At 42.0% G+C, this 18,666-nt stretch overlaps 1 protein-coding gene across 2 annotated transcripts in view; it reads left to right on the forward strand.

The window, feature by feature from the left end:
* The first annotated feature begins 314 nt into the window (after positions 1 to 314).
* The window catches only part of FRMD3 (FERM domain containing 3), a 299,022-nt gene continuing 280,670 nt past the window's right edge, over positions 315 to 18,666 (forward strand). For both annotated transcript variants that reach the window (XM_033236977.1, XM_033236976.1), the window contains exon 1: positions 315 to 664. In XM_033236977.1, coding sequence (XP_033092868.1) covers positions 518 to 664 — 147 coding nt within the window. In that variant the 5' untranslated portion in view covers positions 315 to 517. The remainder of the gene's footprint in view (positions 665 to 18,666) is intronic.

Genomic DNA, 18,666 nt, shown 5'->3' on the forward strand with positions numbered 1-18,666 from the left:
GGCCGGGACGAGCACTACCGGGAGACCGAGCGACAGCGGCCAGAGGGAGGAGGCTGCGAGGCTGAGGAAGACAGTCGGGCCCAGCTTGACGCAGCGGCGGCTGCGACTGAGCAGGCCACCACCAGGGCACCCGGGCCAGCCGCGCCAGCCATCCCTCCGCCTCCTCCTTCAGCTGCTCGGCGCGCGTGGGAGTGAGTGCGTCGCGCGCCTGCCGAGGGTCTCAGGCTCTGGGCATCCTCGGCAAGCGAGCCCGGGCAGAGGGAGGCGCACGAGCGCGCGCGACAGAAGGAGGCGGGGAAAGGAGGGGGCGAGGCGGAGGCGAGCGAACAGGAGGGAGGGACCCGCCCGCCGCGCCCCGGCCGCTGGGCATGTGTGGCCGCAGGCGCCCGACGCTGCCGCTGTCCCGGGGCTGAGCCGCGCCCAGGTGTCCCGGACAGTGCGTGCGCGCGTGTGTGTCCGCGCAGGCGAGCACCGCGCCGGCCCTGAGCCTCGCGTTCGCTCCCCTCGGCCGCGGTGCATGTTCGCCTCCTGCCACTGTGTGCCGAGAGGCAGGAGGACCATGAAAATGATCCACTTTCGGAGCTCCAGCATCAAATCGCTCAGCCAGGAGATGAAATGCACCATCCGGCTGCTGGACGACTCGGAGATATCTTGCCACATCCAGGTGCGCGTGGAACCGGACGAGGGCGCGGGGCACACGCCGGGAGCAGGGCGGGGGGCCTTTGCGGTGGGCATGCGAGGACAAGGAACCCACTCCCAGAGGGGATTGGGGGACTGCTAGAAAGCCAGATTTCGATTCCTCAGCCCTCTGAGGCTGAGGGGCCTTATCCTGGCGTGGGGGACATGGTCCCCTGCAAGCTCCAGGCACGCGTTATCCGCGCCCAGTCCCCTTCCCCTCGCGTGCACCCTGTGCGCGCGTCTCACTGCGCCCAGGCTAGGGGCGCGGGGCAGCTGCCTGCGGGGGGCTCTGGCCCCTCTGGGCCCTACTCCGCCAGGAGATGGGAGCTCCGAGGGCGGAGAGGGGCACCTGCATGTCGCCCACTGGTATTTCCTCCTTTCCTCCACGTGGAGAAGGCATGCATCCGCCGGGTTCACTCATTTCTGTCTCCCGCGCCCAGGCTCCGGAGACGCCCTCAGTCCCGGAACCTGCTTTCCGCTCCGTGTGGGTCCCCCTTACCCTCTGCCGGTGGTCTTCAGTTCTCCGCGTGGGGCGGTGGCGAAGTTTCCCCAGAGTGAGAGAGGCCGGGCTGCCCTGGGCGCCAGCCTTGAGGGATGGAGCGCGCGCGCTGCGTCTGACTGGAGCTACCTCGAAAGGAGTGTGTGAAGTCTGAGTGTTTCAGAGAAAGGAAAAGAAAGGATTATGAGGCCAGCAAGTGGGGAGCCCTGCAGGAACCTGGGTCCTGGGAAAAAGCGCCCTGTGGAATCTTGGTGGACATTCACTGTCACCCAAGTTGGAGGAGAAGGCCAGTTGTTTGGGTGAAGGCAGCTTTGCTGGCAGCCCTGTGCTTGGGTAGTAAATGCCTCTGGGCTGTCAGGAGAGCTAGTGTGAGCTGCAAAGGTGTGCGTGCGTGTGCGTATTTGCGGTGGGTGAATATGTAGGCAGCTGAGAGCTCCTCTTCCAGGACCTCAAAGATGCCCCACTTGGTGCGCACACAATCAGGAAAGGTTGTGTCAGGGCTCAGCACAATTAACTTCCGAATTTTAAATCTATTTAACTATTTATCTCTGGAATTTCCTTTCTCACCTACCCTAGTCCAGTCTTGAGGCTCTGGGACTGAGCTGTTGTTGTTGTTGTTGTTTTTTTAATACATTTAAATACAAGGCACATCACCCATGTCAGTGGGAGGTGAGTGGGGCAGCATCTCCCAGAGTAGGAATCAGCCTCTAGGCTATGCAAACCATGAAGGAATGAAAGGACTTTCCCTGTTTTATTTTTATTTAATTTTTGTTAGTGGGAGTGTGTGACATGTTGGGGGCAGTTGCAATTAATTTGTAACCTGACAGCTGGACAAAAGTCAAGGTAGGAATGTGATGCCCCATGATCTCCCAGGAAAGTAGGCTCCCACTGAATTTTCTGGAGGATCTTGAATTTCATTCTGACCAAGCAGCACTGCTAAATTTAATAATAAAAGGATTATCAGGATAGGCAGTGTTTCTACTGCCACAAGGGTTGCACAGAAGCATCTGGTATGTACTAATAGTCTTGTGATCCAGAGAGTGTGGTCTGTGCACTTTGCTTGAAGTCCTAAAGTGCGTGTACAGGTCCTTTAACCCATAATGAATGTGTAGATGATGGAGGTGCCATCAGGGAGAGAGGCTGCTGAGGTCTCCTCTGTCTCTCAGCCCTCTTCTGCCCTGTCCCACTTGGTGTTGACATTTTTCCCCTCCCTCAGGATGAAGTCTTCCTTAGAATAATAAATATTCCCCAAAGGACATGTATTTGTTGTCTCGTGTTTTGAGAAACAATGAATTGTAGCCAGTCTAACAACAGTGTGAAAAACTCTAGTGCTTATGACTCAACTAGTGCCAAAGAGGTTAAAATGTTATGTTTCAAGATGTTGGCTTGGGTACTGATTTTTCAAAAAATTAGATGTTTCATTTTGTGATTAATCTTTCTCTGCCCTTTCTGCCGCCAAATTAGGATTATTATTTAACCAATTAAAATGAATTAAAATATTTTATTTGGATAACTTTGGACCTCATACTTTCCTAGAGTACTCCAGACCAGGAATTGAAATTGCCCTTCCACGTATCAGGTTACAAAGACTTCCCATTTGCTCAGAGTGAGAACAAAAGGATTAAAAAACAATGTGAAACAAAGCCATTTGGAATCACTGGCACTTGTTTTGGGTGAATCCATCTGTGTTTGCTTCCTTCCTTCCTCCTATAGAACTACACAGTTAAAGGATTGTATATACTGTCCACAGAACGTCACCCTCTCTCCATAGCCCACATCTGCCTATCTGAGTTAGGAGCTCTCATCCCTGGTACCTGCCTGGCTCTAGAGCAGGAGTGTCCAATTTTCTGGCTTCCCTGGGCCACATTGGAAGAAGAAGAATTGTCTTGGGCCACACATAAAATACGCTACCACTAACGATAGCTGATGAGCTTAAAAAAAAAAAAAATCACAAATAGTCTCATCACGTTTTCAGAAAATTTATGAATTTGTGCTGGGCTGCATCCAAAGCTGTTCTGGGCCACGGGCTGGATGAGCTTGATCTAGAGGCTCTGTAGGAGGAGCAGGAGCTCTTGGACATGTGTTAGTTGTTCACTCCTCTTCACTCCAGGAGTGCTGCCTATGGAGCCCAAAAATAAGTGGGGGAAACTCAAGCCACACATCCTTGGGAGTTCATTAGTCTGTGTTCTCTAGTAGGTGAGCATTCCAGATTGAAAGAAAAAAGAGTCACTCAAACAGTTTTCTCTAGTAAGGTGCTGGAGGGTGGCTGCATGTGGTAGATGCAAGGGATGACAGAAACCTTCAGGCCTATTGCTTGAGACCATGTGAATAGCTCTAGGTGCCATTTCTTCAGCATCTCTCATGTGCCAGCCTTTTCCACTCATTTATGTCTGCTCTCTACCACCAACCTTTGAGTAGGTATTATTCCCTTCTTTTGGATAAGAAAACTGAGCAGCTAATAACTTAAGTGACTTGTTCAAGGCCATATCTCTAAAAAGAGAATGAGCAATTCAAATCCAGAATTGTCTGGATCCGAAGCTTATGTATGTCTTTGACATATTACCCCATAGTTAAAATAGCTGAAGTTTCAGTGAAATTTCCAGACATGGATAGAGGGGGTATGGGGGTTTAAACCAGTGACTGAAGGCCAGTTGGGATTCATGATCTGAAAGGGCAAAGTGACCCTCTTTGCCAGTTTGCAAACTTAATGTGTCCTGAGTCTGCCAGGCAGGCTGGCATCCCAGAGCTGATTGGAATCCCACATCCAAACGTCACTGGGGGCCATTTCCACCCCCCGGAAACATGGTATTTGCCTTTAAAGAAACTATATGCATAAATGCTTTGTTAGGTTCGATGCACAGAGTCCTTATATTTCAGACTGTAGTAGCCCCAAATTATGCCTGTGCATCAAAAGAGGAACCAAGCCAGAAACTAAGGGAGAATTGCCTATTTGTGCTCTGATTACAGGGTGTGAGGGTGAAAGCACATGTGTTTTGTTCCTCTTCAGTGTGCCTTCCACAAGGGGGAGAAGGCGGAATATTCTCCTTGCTACCTCCCCATCCCCTAAGATCTTTGCATTTACCACCATATAGAGGATAGGAAAGAGCTTTTGCAAAATAACAGCTTTTAAACATTCCTTTTCCAAATCATATAATTTTGGTGGTATTTGGGCAACGAAAACTTTCAAACATACAACCTAGTGGCCCAGTCTTAGCAGACTGGTGGTCATTTCCAATAAGAGATGTGGAAGTCATTGGCTCTGTCTCTTTTCGCAGGGTCTGGGATGCTGTCCCATCATATCATTTGCTTGTGAATGTTCAGGTAGGATGGAAGATAGAGGAATTCCAAATAGACAGGGCATAAAGGGGAGTTTGGGGTACCAGATAGAGGCCTGGGGAAGGGAAAGAGTTGCTGAATGCTCCTTATTGGGCTTTTCCAGTTGAGCTAACCCTTGAAGTCTGGATGTTGTAGGAGGATAAGGTTTGGCTCTAACTCTTCATTCAACCTTGCTACTTCAATTAGAGTGGAGTCCTAGCCATTTTCTATCCACCTTTTTTTTTTTTTTTTTTTTTTTTAGATACTGGCATTGTCATTCACAGCTCTTGCTAATAAACTTGCCATTTTAATACTGACTTTTTGAGGTTACATAGACTTTTTACATAGACATTAAGGATGTTTACTGACTCATATATTCATACTTTGGCAAAGCCTGGTAAATGTGGCTGACATAGTTGGAATTGGCTGAAAATTTGTATTTGTCTTTGACGAGAAATCCTAGCATAGTGCTTTGCATGCAGTAGGAACACAATAAATACCGATGTAGATTGAATAATTTCCTTTCTAGACTGTTAAATTCACAAGAGTAGGAACATTTTGATGTTCTCCGCAGAGTTCCTAGTACTTAGAATAGTGCTTGCTGTTCTATATAATATAATATGTGCACATTAAACACCAGTGGAATGGATGAGTACTAACCTTCCCAATATTTAATCTAGCTCATTACCTGTCAACATGAAGGTAGCATGCCAGCATTGGATCGGGAATCAGATGTGTGGTTTAGTTATGTTACCAACCAGCTGTGTGATCTTGAGTGAGTCATTTGACATTTGGAGTCAATTTTCTTTTCTTTTGTAAAACAAAAGAATTTGGTTAGATGGATGCTACAGTTTAAAAAGTCTGTGGTTTTATTATTGACTAGATAAATTACATTTGAATGAAGCGTTGCTATTGACAAAGTGGTAGTGTTCATATTATCTCATATGAATTTCATAACTATCAATTATCTCCATTCTATGGATGTTATTGTGTTACTATTATCTCAATATTGTATTACTAGATATGGAAAATGAGATTCAGAGAGGTTAGCAGTTTGGGTAACCAAGCAAATAAGTTGGTCAGGACCCAGGTCATTTGACTCAAAATCCAGAGCTCTTTCATCTTTGGAACACTGCCTCTTGGGACTAGATGATTAGGCTGCTTTTGGCTGCAAGTAAAAGAGTAGCCAAGTTAAAGTGGCCTAAGTAATAAGGACACTTATTATCTTAGCTGCAAAAAGTCCAGAGGGAGGGCAACTTCAGGACTGTTCCAAAGCTCTGCTTGGACTTAGTTGCTGCCTCCCGTCTTTTCACTCTGGCATCTTCAGTGCATTAACTGTGTCTCTATAGTCTCCATGATTATGAGGTGGCTGCAGTAATTTTAGATGTCAGTCAGTCACTGCCACATCCACTGTCCAAGAAGAGGTGTTTCCTCATGCATTTCCTTTTTATCACAGAGGAACACTTTCCCAGAGTCCCCATCAGTCTTCCCATCAGATTCTATTGGCCTGGATTGGATCATATGCCCATGCCCTAGCTGCAAAAGTGTCTAGGAATATATGCATCTGGCATCTTTCCTCTCTATAATGGGAAGTGGCTTTGCCATTATGGAAGGAATGGAATTATGTGTGTGTGTGTGCATGCACATGTGTGTGGTGGGGAGGAACAGCTGTTGGCTAATCAAGCAGGAGTGTCTTTCAGAATACGTCAAATTGGGTTGCAATTACTGTTACAATAAACCTCTCATGAGAGTTTAGTAAGATGTTATCTCAGCCCTGGCTTTTTTTAGGCAATCTTTGTATCATCAAATTCCAGAACAAGAAAAATTATGAGAGAGTCTTTTGTAGTGTGTTGTTAAATATCATTTCTGCTCTTGTGGAACTGGTGGGTTCTGGGCAGCTAAAAGGCATCTTGTTCAGAGCAGGCACAGCTCTCTTCAGCAGACAAACTTTATGCTTGTTCAAGTAGCGTGGTGGCAAAGTGGTCGAGAGCATATGTTCTGGAGTACTGCTTGCTTGGGTTTGAACCCTGGCTCTGCCACTGACTAGCCAGGTGACTTTGGGGAAGTCACTTTTCCTCACTGGGCCTCAGTTTCCTCATCTATAAAGTGGAAATAATAATAATATAGCCCTTGTGGACTTTTTGTAAGGATTAAATAAACATTATATGTCAAGTGCTTAGCTTAGTACCTGGCACATAGTGAGAGCTGAAAAAATAGTGACTTTATCTTAGTGCTTTGTGAAACTATATTAGAGGTAATCCTAAGTGATGGGAAGGCTTTGACTTAGAATCAAATGACTTTAAGCCTAAACTCCATCCCTTTCTGATGGTGCAGGACCTTAAGCAAGTCACTGGGCCTCCTGTTCTTCATCTGAGAAATGAGAGTAATAATTCCTCAATTGCCAGTCTCCATTGGGTTGTTGAGATGGTTTATGTAAAAGCATGTTGTAAATGTTAAAATATCACCCAAATACAGAGTACTATTCTAATCAATTTAGTTGAAAAAAAGGATAGCTTCTTATCTGTTGAAATGGGAATGACATTATCATGTGCAAACCTATATCTGTGCTAAATATCAGGCCCCATGATGATCCTGCTGGTGAAATCCAAGCTAGGTCCAGCTGGCAGCCACAATTTTCTGCTAGTAAGGACAATTCAACATTTTTCTCTACCAAGCTCTTCTGGAATGCCATTCAGAGTCTACTGAAAATCAGACACAAGAGGAATAGAGGAGAGAGGCAGTTTGTTAAATACTGTGGCACAGCTCTGACGTTTTTAGACCTAGATTATATGGGCCAGTTCTTTATATTAAGTATATCCTTAAAAAAATGTAATGTTATTCCAATGGTCTGCTAAGATCTTATGTCTTGATATTTTCAAAGCAAAGGCAAAGTGTATTGACTTCAGGGAGAATACAATACTATTAGCTGCACATAGTTTGAACGGTGTATCCACTAGAATTCTTTCAACTACATGCAACAAATTCTAATTCAAACTGGCTTTAACATTAAGGATGTTTACTGACTCATATATTCAGAAGTCTTGAATTACGTATTTAATTCAAGGACTGTGGCTCTGTTTCTCTGGGGTTCCTTTGCCTCTTCTTGCCATTTGGGATGGCTCCATCCTCAGGCTGGTAGTGAAATGGTTACAGCAGTGCCAGTTCTCACATTTTCATAGGATACCCTCCAGAGGAAGAGAGAAGCCGCTTCCAATTCAGCATCCCAAGCAGAAGTGTACAGTCATTCTGATTGGACCTCCCAGGTCACATGCTCACCCCGGAAGCAGTGACTATGACCAGGGGAACAGAATGTACTGATTAGCTTAAGGTGCAGAACTCGACCCTGGGACTCAGGGTGGAATCAACTTCCCCTGTGGTGATGTTCTGCCTGGGGAAGAGCAAATACCTAAAATCAGATGGGAGGAAGGGGGAAATGGCTCCTAGAAAGATAATCCACAATACCTACTCTAGATGCTTTGTCTAGGGTAGGTGGTTCTCAAAGTGTGGTCTGGGGAACTCTGGAAGTCCCTGTGATCCTTTCATGGAGGCCATGCTGTTAAAAAAAAGTATTTTCAAAATAATACTAAGATATTGTTTGCCTTTTTGGATAACAGTTTTATTGAGATATAGTTCACATTCCTTGTAGTACACCCACTTAAGGTATACAATTTTTGATATATTCAGATAGTTGTGCAGTCATCACCACAATCAATTTTAGAATATTTTCATCATCCCCAAAATGAACCTTTGCCCTCTAGCAGTCATACCTCCATTTCCCTCCAGACCTCTCAGTCCTAGGCAACCACTAATCTACTTCCTGTCTATATAGAGTTGTCTATTCTGGACATTTGATAAAAATGGAATCATAAAATATGTGAACTTTTGTGTTTGGCTTCTTTCATTTAGCACAATGTTTTCAAGGTTTATCCACATTGTAGCATGGGTCAGTAGTTCCTTCCTTTTTCTTGTTGAATAAGTAGTCCATTGCATAGACATATCACATTTTGTTGATCCATTCATTAGTTGATGAACATTTGGGTTGATGAACATTTTGGCTACTATGAATAATGTTGCCATGAACATTCCTGAAAAAGTTGCTCTCTATACACGTTTCTTTTCTCTTGTGTGTATACCTAAAAGTCAAATTACTAGTCATACGGTAACTCTGTGTTTAATCTTTTGAATAACTGTCAAACAGTTTTTCAAAGTGGCTGCACTGTTTTACATTCCCACCAGCAGTGTAGGAGGGTTTCAATTTCTTCACATCCTCTCCAACACTTGTTATTTATCTATCTGTTTGATTATAACCATTCTAAGTGGGTGTGGAGTGGTATCTCATTGTGGTTTTGATTTGCATTTCTCTGAAGGCTAAAGTTGAGCATCTTTTCATGTGTCTATTAGCCATTTGTACATCTTCTTCAGAAAACTGTCCATTTAGACCTTTTGCCTATTTTAAAATGGGTTGTCTTTTATTTTTAAGTTGTAAGAATTCTTCATATATTTTGGACACAAACCCTTTATACAACAAGTGATTTGCAATTTTTTTTCCCATTCTGTGGGATATCTTTTAGTTTCTTGATGGGGTCAAAAAAGCTTTTAATTTTGATAAAGTCCAATTTATATATAATTTTTGTTGCTTGTATTTGTGATGCCATAGCTAAGAACTGTTGCCCAATTCAAGGTAATAAGGATTTATGCCTATGTTTTCATTAAGCAGTTTTATAGTTTTAGCTCTTATATTTAGGACTTTGATCCATTTTAAAAATTGATACATAGTTCACATACCATAAAATTAATCATTTTAAAGTGTACAATTCAGTTGATTTTCATATATTCATAAGACTTTGCAACTGCAATCACTCTCTAATTCCAGAACATTTTCATCACCCTAGAATAAATCTGTACCTATTAACAGTCACTCCCCATCTTTGATCCATTTCGAGTCAATTTTTGTATATGGTGTGAGGTAGGGGTCCAACTTTATTCCTTTGCATGTGGATACCCAGTTGTCCCAGCACCATTTGTTGAAAAAAATAACTCTTTTCCCCATTGAATTATCTTGTCACTCTGATGAGATGTTGTTTACCTTTTCCACTTTCAGTCTTTCAGAAGTGTACAGTGGAATTTTCTAGAGGCTACAAGATGTGTGAAATTACAACACATTGAATGAAGAAGCATATATGAGAATACACCTCTTTGTTAAGTCAGTCATTAATGATATTTGCAAAAATGTAAAACAATGCTGCTTTTATCACTACTTTGTAAAATAAAGCTATTTTTAAACAAAAATATGTTATTTACATTAATGTACAGTGGGTTTATTGTTATTTTTAAATGAATTAATAATTGAATATTTTGGCTAATTCTATAGATGTATAATATAAACAAAGGTTTTGCAGATACTCAGCAGAGTAAAGGAGTTTTGAGGCCAACATACTGAAGAATTGCTGGGTGCAGTGGCTGGTGCCTGTAATCCCAGCACTTTGGAAGGCTGAGGTGAGCAGATCGCATGAACCCAGGAGCTTGAGACCATCCTGGGCAACATGGTGAAACCCTGGGTTTACAAAAAATACAAAAATTAGCTGGAATTGGTGCATGCCTGTAGTCCCAGCTATTTGGGAGCCTGAGGTGGGAGGATTGCATAAGCTAGGGAGGTGGAGGCTGCAGTGAGCCATGATTGTGCCACTGCACCCCAGCCTGCATGACAGTGAGACTCTGTCTCCAAAAAAAAAAAATGCTGGTTTAGGTGACTGTCCATTTATTGAACTTCCAGAAAAATTTAAAAAAGCCAAAATTAAATAAAACAAAGTAGAACTTATATGCATCTTCTATGCCTCCAAGATCATAAGTTACAAGTACCCCAAGTGATGTCAATTAAATAAAAAACACTGCGTGTTCACAGAAAATATGTACATTATATTTGGAATTCTTAGTAGTAACTATGCACGTGTGTATGTGTGCATGTGTGTGTTTTGTCTGCGTTCATATTCAAAATATTAACAGTAGAAGGACAAGGCCAAGCTCTACTGTAGTAAGCATTCTCTAATTGCACTTGCTCTCTAACTGAATCCTAACTTTTTAAACTCTAATAATTGTATAAAGCTGTGTCTTGTTTTGAGACCCTTCTTTAGATCATGGAAAATATACAGCTAAACATGAAGTATTTAAACTGTAAACCATTTGAATCAGGCCCATTAGTCACTTGAATTATTAAGTTGTTACTTCTTTTTCTGAGTAGGCATTTTGGGAAAACAGAAAAATGTTGCAGGAATGGAAATATCAGAATTTATTCTACGAGAATCTGAGATTCACATGGCATAAGTGTTAGGCATTGGGAAGATAACATGGCCCTCTTTTAGTTCTCACCCTGTGATGGAGAATTTCAAGTTGCTCTTCCCATGAAGTAACAGAGAGCCAGAGATGGGAAAAATAATGGGACTAGGATCAGGAGCCAGTTGGGCAGATTTTGCAGCTGAGGTTTGAACTTGACTCAGGCTCAGAAGAGTCAAGTTCAGCATTGAGCCCTGGGAGAAGTGTGTAAGTGCTTCTCAGTCGGATGTTCCTGTGGATTTTCTCTGTTCTTCAAATGCAGACTCGGATTCAGGAAGTCTTGGGAAGAGCCCTGAAATTTGACATTTTTAGCATGCTTCCAGGTGGTGCTTGTGTGGCTGGTCTGTGGACCACATCTGGAATAGTCAGACATTAGTGGAATTTACCTTTCTCCTAATAATATTGCTAAGCTCCTTCAGTGGAGGGATCTGTTCCTTTTGTTCCTCCCTCGATTGTGCCTCACTGGGCACATTTCTTTCAGTAGATGTTCAATGAGTGTGGGTAAGTGAGTGAATAAATAAATAAATCCATCCTGGTGTGTCTATCACAGGTGTAACAAAGTGCTGATTAGACACTGTTGCTGGGTATGGAATGATTCTGTTTGACTATTTGTTCCAAGCAAATCAAGAGATTGTTTTTTCAAACAGAATTTCCCATGGCAAATCTGATGAAGTGTTGCATGTCCATGAGAGCACACGGGACTACGGTTAGTGACTGCCTTCTTGTCCCTCTGGGCCAGGCTTCCCAGTCTTGCTTTCCTGTACACTGGACTCCTGGTGGTATTTCTGAAAAGCTCTGGCAATATCTCGGCACAAACAAGTCATTGTGTATAAGCCACTAGTGCCTGGAAGCCCCTGGCGGCATAGGGGCCCCAGCTGTTCTTACTTGCAGAACTGACACTGAGGGACAATGACCCTGGAGGGCCATACAAAATGCATTCCAGTTGTAACTTAAGCTCTGGAGTTGAGCTGTTTGCTTTGTTGATTCTCCCTGAAGGTGCAGGATGGAAAGGAGGGGCCCACTTTAGCAAAAAGAAAGAAAAAAAGGAGCTTATTCTAAAAAGGAAGAGCATTAGGTTTGATCAAGAAGTTATGTTTTTCAAAAGTAAATTAAAGTTTGTTTGAAACAACGTCAATCTTATTCGATAAACATTTGTTAAATATCTTCTATATTCCTAGCCCAGAGCTGGAAGTAGAGATACAAAAGAAAATAAAATCGCCATCAAGAGGCTCGCAGTCAGTCAGGGGGAAGACAGAAAGGATAGTGATGTGAGGATGAAATGACGGATGTAGAGACAGGTAAATGCAGGTGGAAGACCAAGAGGATACACCAAGATCAGACTGGGGCATCAGTAAGTATCTCTGGTATAGATGCATCTTGATTAATAATTAAAGGACAAGTGGAAGTAAACTCTTTCAGAAGGAGAAAAAGGGCATTACAAGCAAAGTGATCTCTTGCTTGCTTGGTGTAAAACCCTAGGCGTGAAACATGATGACTGAATCTGGGAGTTAAGGAAAGGAGAGTCTAGGATGAGTTCCACATGGTTAGTTTCAACGACTGGGTAATGGCGGTGCCATTCCAGGAGAGACAGACCTGGTCACATAATTTATGTGGTCCTGTGCAAAATGAAAATGCAGAGCTTGTTAAAAAATTGTTAAGAATTTTAAAGTGGTGATAGCAGACCATTAAGCCAAGTACAGAGTCCTTCTAGGCACGGGTCCCTGAGCAAATGTGCAAGTCACACACCTGTGAAGCTGACACTGAGGAGATAGACTAGAGGAGAAGCAGGTTGGGGAAGAGAGGATGAGTTCCATTTTGGGTATGTTGATTTTGAAGTGCCTGTAGGGTATCTGACTGGAGAATTCTCAGTAGACAGTTGGATATAAGGAATGAAAGTTACCAGAGACACAGGTCTGACCTTGAGACAGAAGTAAGGGAATCGTTAATGTCCTTGCAAGGGGTGGCAGAAACCATGTGGTATGAACAAAACTGCCATGACAGGTCTTCCTTTTTTGTCTGTATTTCTGCTTGGGGCAGGCTTGTAGATCAAATCAATGAATTGTGAGCTCTAGAAATCTTTCCAACAGTACTTGATCATTTTTCCTTTGTTAGGCAACTCCAACTGAACCAGAGCTGGTCTCTATTTTCTTCTACAAATGGGGCAGCCAAACCAGGGTTGTCAGTGGAAAGGCTTTTGTCTGTCCTTACTCTTCATGTCCTAGCTTGGACTTGCAAATGAGAAAGACCTCTTTCAGTTTTCAAGTTCTGAGTTTCAAAGCATACAATTTTCTTTCCAGGGAAGTTGCCCTTTAAGACAGTGTTTTATCTACATTAAGTAGATAAAACATTTTAAAATCCTATCAACATGCTACAAAATTAATCATGTTATATGAGGAGTAGCTTTGCTGCGATAATTTATCTTTATTTAGTATTTGTTTATATCTCAGATATCTTTTATGGCAAATTTTGTTTTGTGTGTAGTTTTCAGGGAGTTTTTGTGAAAATTAAAATAATTCAAGTTCTATAAAATTGCTCAGATAATAATCTAATATTAATAATGTAATGACCTGAATCTTAGATGTACAATAGAGTTTTATCTGAATCTATCTATGTATAATGCTAACGTTTGAAATACTATTATTCTGTAGCAGGAGAAAGCAATTAACATGTTAACAGATCAGGGTTTGGCTTATAATCTCTCACCTCAGAAGTATAATTTATTGCTTTAAAACTCTAGTCCTTGATGCTAAACATTAATCTGGAAACTCAAGATTAACTGAACCAAGGTCTTTATGCATAAGCTGAAAATTCAAACACAATAACGTTTACTGATGGATATAATGATAAAATCAAGCAGTCTTAAAAAAATCAGTAACTAGTTAGCCTTATTAATAGAAGAGAGGACCAACACCTAATTAATCAGTTGGCTAATAATTCTTCCTTGATATTTCTCGCTAATGTTATTTTTTGGCTGATCTGTACACATATTACTGTCCATCTTTGTCATCTGTACCTTGTGTAGGTATTGTCTACAATGTTATGACATGTTGAGTATTTATTGGTTCTTTGGTTAGCAGCAACCTTTCTCTACACTTACAGTCCTCTTGATATCCTTGAGTATAATAATAATACCATGTATTACATTGATTAAATTGAGACTGATTTAAACAGAGATGTTATAGGATTGGTTCAATGTCTCATATTTAGCAAGATTAGGGTGGGGTATTGTGTCTCGAGTTTTAGGTTTGCTCTTATTACACTAAATACTACCATTATTTTGTTTTTGAATGTTCTTGGTAGTCTAAATGATGTAATTCCTTTCCACTGACAACTTTTTTTAATAGCTGAAGAGAAAAGCCATACACAGATCACACCTCTGGGTAGAAAAAGCATATTGATGTTTTAGAACTGTCATCCAAGGACACCGTTTAAGTTCTTTCCCTGTCTACTTTCTTTTTGTAACCTGTGGCTGAATGTACATCCAAATAAAATTGCAGTCAACTTACTATGGTTATATGAGTATTTTGTCATCTAATATAGCTAGATTCCTTTTACATATTTGGCATGGTACAAATATTACTTGTAGTTTGAAATTTCAAATTAACTCCCCAGAAGTTGTAAAAAGAAAAAAAGGAAGGGTGATGCTAATAAAATTTTCTATCTGTCCTTTAAGGTAATTTACCTTGTAGTTTTGAGATTGACTCTGGAAGTCAAAATCTAGCAATGCAGAGCATGGTATTTAGAGGACTTTTAGAAAAATAGGAAAACAATGTATTATTATTATTATTTTGCTTAGGCACTAGCCACTGTCATGTCAGGCTCTCTTTGTTTTGAAGGCTAAGGCAGGAGAGTAATAAACTCTATGGAGTAGGGATGGAAATACACTTCAGGATATTTTATGCCACCTGGAACCTTATCAAGGATAACTTCACCTCCTGTGTTCCCAGACCTCAGGGGAGAAGTATTTCTGCTGAGGGTCATCCTGACACAAGGGGGCACCTTGAGTGACATCTTTTGCCTCCGAGTTTGAAGACATAGTTTTTCCACCATCTATAGATGGCACTTTCTTTGTTCAGTGCTGATTAAAAGGAAAAAAGAAGAGGAAAAGTTATACAGTAATTCAAGGGCAGCTGTGAAGCCTGAGTTTGCAGTGCCAGCAGCAGTGTGGTAATTTGAGAATAGCAAATTAGAAGGACAAAGCAGATTTTAATCATATGCCACAGAGAGGAAGGTGGTTTAAGTTTATCTCCAAATTGTACCTCCATTAGAGAAAGGAAAGCTTTTAATGCTATTATCCAATATATAGTTAAAGATTACTTTTTTCCTTTCCCCAGCCTTTCTTTAGTGTGTTTACTGGCTTAGAAATGGCAGCCTTTTTTAGACTTGGCAAAAGGAGTTTGAAAAATATTTGTTTTTTATAATTACAGATGTAATTTATGTACAGAAATAAAATAAAAATACCCTGTAACTTCATTACCCAGAAAAAAAAAGAAATGGCAGACTTTTTCTCCCTTAGTGTGTTGAGAGTTGTTAAATATAAAATATAAAACATTTTCTTGGTGTTACGGGAAATGAGGAGAGAGAGAGAGATAGAGAGGGAGAGATTGTGAGCTTCTCGTCTGAAGACAGAACTGAAGACTTAAGAAAATATCTTCATCTATCTGTCTGTCGGTCTATCCATCCATCCATCAAACTATCCATTAATTCATTCATCATTTATCCACTCTTCCACTCATCCACCAACCCACCCATCCACTTATCCACTTTTCCATCCATTCATCCATAAATCCATCCATCCATCCATCCATCCATCATCCATCCATCCATCCATCCTCCATCCTCCATCCTCCATCCATCCACCAAACAAACATTTATTGAATACCTCTGTTGGGGACTGCTCTGAGTAGCAGAGTTACAAAAAGATAAATAAGAATTAATCCTTGTCAATCTAGTAGAAAAGACAGAAAGACACATAAACAGATTTAAAGTAGCACTATTATGATAGAAAAACACTAGGATGTTATTGGAGCTCATCAAGGGGTCAATAGTAGAGCCAGAGTGTGGCTTGGGGAAAGGCATAACCTTTCTTTAACCTCTAGTGGCTGTCCTCCAATGTTACTGCTTTTAAAAATATATTATTTGTGTTTTATTTCTTTCTCCTGATTTATTTTTATTGTGGCAAAAAAATGTATGTAGCAGAATTTACCATGTTAGCCATAAAAAAAAATATTTTTCTTTTGCGGTGCCTGTGCCTCGCACAGCCCCTGGACAGGCACAGCTGCCTGCCCCCCAGCCGCTGAAGGCTGCTCTACCCCTCTGTTCTGGCTGCCGCGAGCATAGGAGCTTGGGCTGGGCAAAGCTCAAGGGGACACCGTGTTAGCCATTTTTAAGTGTGCAGTTTAGTGGCATTAAGTAGTTCACATTGTTGTGCAACCATAATCACCTTCCAAAGTTATTACTTATAAAAAAGATATTCTTTGAAATGGATCACTGATATTTTCTCACTCACATTTCAAGTGTGAATACGAGCATCTTTAAAAACTTTGTTCTTTTTCTTGCAAATATCTCAGCCAAAGTTGTACCTTGCTATAAAATGTGATTTCAAGACAAGTCCCACACCCGCTTCCTTGGTTCCTACTAGACGTACACCCTCAGCGTGTCTCCTGTATAGATATGCTGGAGCAGCCACTGAGGGGCCCTAATCCAGCCTGGGAAGGGCCAAGAAGATTTTCTGGTGTAGGTGATGCCTGAGATGAGCTTTAAGGAAAAAATAGATATTGTCTGGCTAATAAATGGGGAAGTGTGTTGAGAAAAGGTGCAGTTAGGTAAAGAAGGACATTCTAGCAAAGGTCGAGCATAGAGGAAGACATAACATTTATGGGGAACTGAAAGAAATGCATTATACTTTTATACATCAAGAAAGAATTCCTTACTGTGCAGTGGAGAGCTGGCATTACCTGCTTAGACTGTGCAGATGGTGGAGTGGAGGTCAGAGTCTAGAAAACAATGTTGGCCACTGTTTATTAGGGAATAATTAAGACAACTCCTCCATTGAGTCATGGTTTGTTACTAGCTTGGCTCACACTTGGGCAAGATTCGTAGGGTGTTTTGTTTCAGACTTTGAATGCCTTAGTGCCTTTTGAAAAGCCCCACCCTGAGGCACATTAGTGTTTGCCAGTTCTTTTTTTTTTGGAAGGGTGGTGACAGGGTCTCACTTTGTCACCCAGGCTAGAGGGCAGTGGCACCATCACAGCCCACTGTGGCCTTGCATTCCTGAGCTCAAGTGATCCTCCTGCTCTAGCCTCATGAGTAGTTGGGACTACAAGTGGTGCCACTATGCCAGGCTAATTTTCTTTTTAACTTTTATTTGTAGAGAAGGGGTTTTGCTATGTTTCCCAGGCTGAGTTTGCCAGTTCTTTAGTTAAGGTTTTAAATTTCTGTGTGCTGTTGGGATGGTGATAGTTTCACAACTTGTGACCTTCAGCGATGAAGCAAGTCTTTCTTAATATGGCCAGGAAATTAGGAGACCTTTTCCTTTTTTTTTTTTTTGAGATGGAGTCTTGCTCTTGTCACCCAGACTGGAGTGCAGTGGTGTGATCTCAGCTCACTGCAACCTCCATCTCCCGGGTTCAAGCAGTTCTCCTGCCTCAGCCTCCCGAGTAGCTGGGATTACAGGTACCAACCACCACGCCTGGCTATTTTTTTTTTTTTTTGTATTTTTAGTAGACACAGGGTTTCACCATGTTGGTCAGGCTGGTCTCAAACTCCTGATCTCAGGTTGTCCACCCGCCTCAGCTTCCCAAAGTGCTGGGATTACAGGCGTGAGCCACTGCACCCAGCCGGAGACCTTTTCAAAGCAACTTACCCCATTAAGCTGTTAGAGTAGTCATGAGCCCAGCTAGAGAGGGTCTGATGTAAGCAATTGCAGAAATTCCAGGAAATAAGTATTGAACAGTATTGAAAGGCCTTCTTATGCACAGTAGACCAGTGCTGTCTGGTAGAACTTTTGCAGTGATAGTACTGTTCTGTATCTGTGCTGTCCAGTTTAGTAGCCACTAGCCTCACATGGCTGTTGAGCCCTTGCAATGTGACTAGTGTGACTGAGGAACTGAATTTTCATAGCTATTTAATTTCAACTCATTAAATTTAAGTTTACATAGTTACACATGCTAGTGGCTACCACACTGGACAGTGCAGTGATAGTGATAGTCTCTTAATGGTAGCTAACTCTGGAAGCAGAGAGGAATTGAATAAAGGTGGGGGCAGTGCAGGAAAGCTTTGCATTACATACATCTGTGTCATCTGAGCCTTTGGTAAGCATGTGTTACTTTCATAACTTCAAAACCATATGAAATTTTTCAGCAAATACACTTGCCTTTATTTTCAAAGAGAACTTAGAAAGTTGGAAAGGATTTTAGATTTTTAATCCCATGCCTGCATGTTTCTCCAGGAGCATCTGAAGTCCAGGGAGGGAAGGGATTAGCCTGGTGAGTGATACACAGATTGGGGCCCAGGCATCTGGACCCCATTTTCATATTTCCTTTTTTTAAAATTATACTTTAAGTTCTGGGATACATGTGCAGAATGTGCAGGTTTGTTACATAGGTATACATGTGCCATGGTGGTTTGCTGCACCCATTAGCCCGTCATCTACATTAGGTATTTCTCCTAATGCTATCCCTCCCCTTGCCCCCCATCCCCCAACAGGCCCCAGTGTGTGATGTTCCCCTCCCTGTGCCCATATGTTCTCATTGTTCAGCTCCCACTTATGAGTCAGAACATGCAGTGTTTGGTTTTCTGTTCCTGTGTTAATTTGCTAAGAGTGATGGTTTCCAGCTTCATCC

Source organism: Trachypithecus francoisi, unplaced genomic scaffold (assembly GCF_009764315.1).
Source record: "Trachypithecus francoisi isolate TF-2019V2 unplaced genomic scaffold, Tfra_2.0 Lachesis_group16, whole genome shotgun sequence".
Lineage (NCBI taxonomy): Eukaryota > Metazoa > Chordata > Mammalia > Primates > Cercopithecidae > Trachypithecus > Trachypithecus francoisi.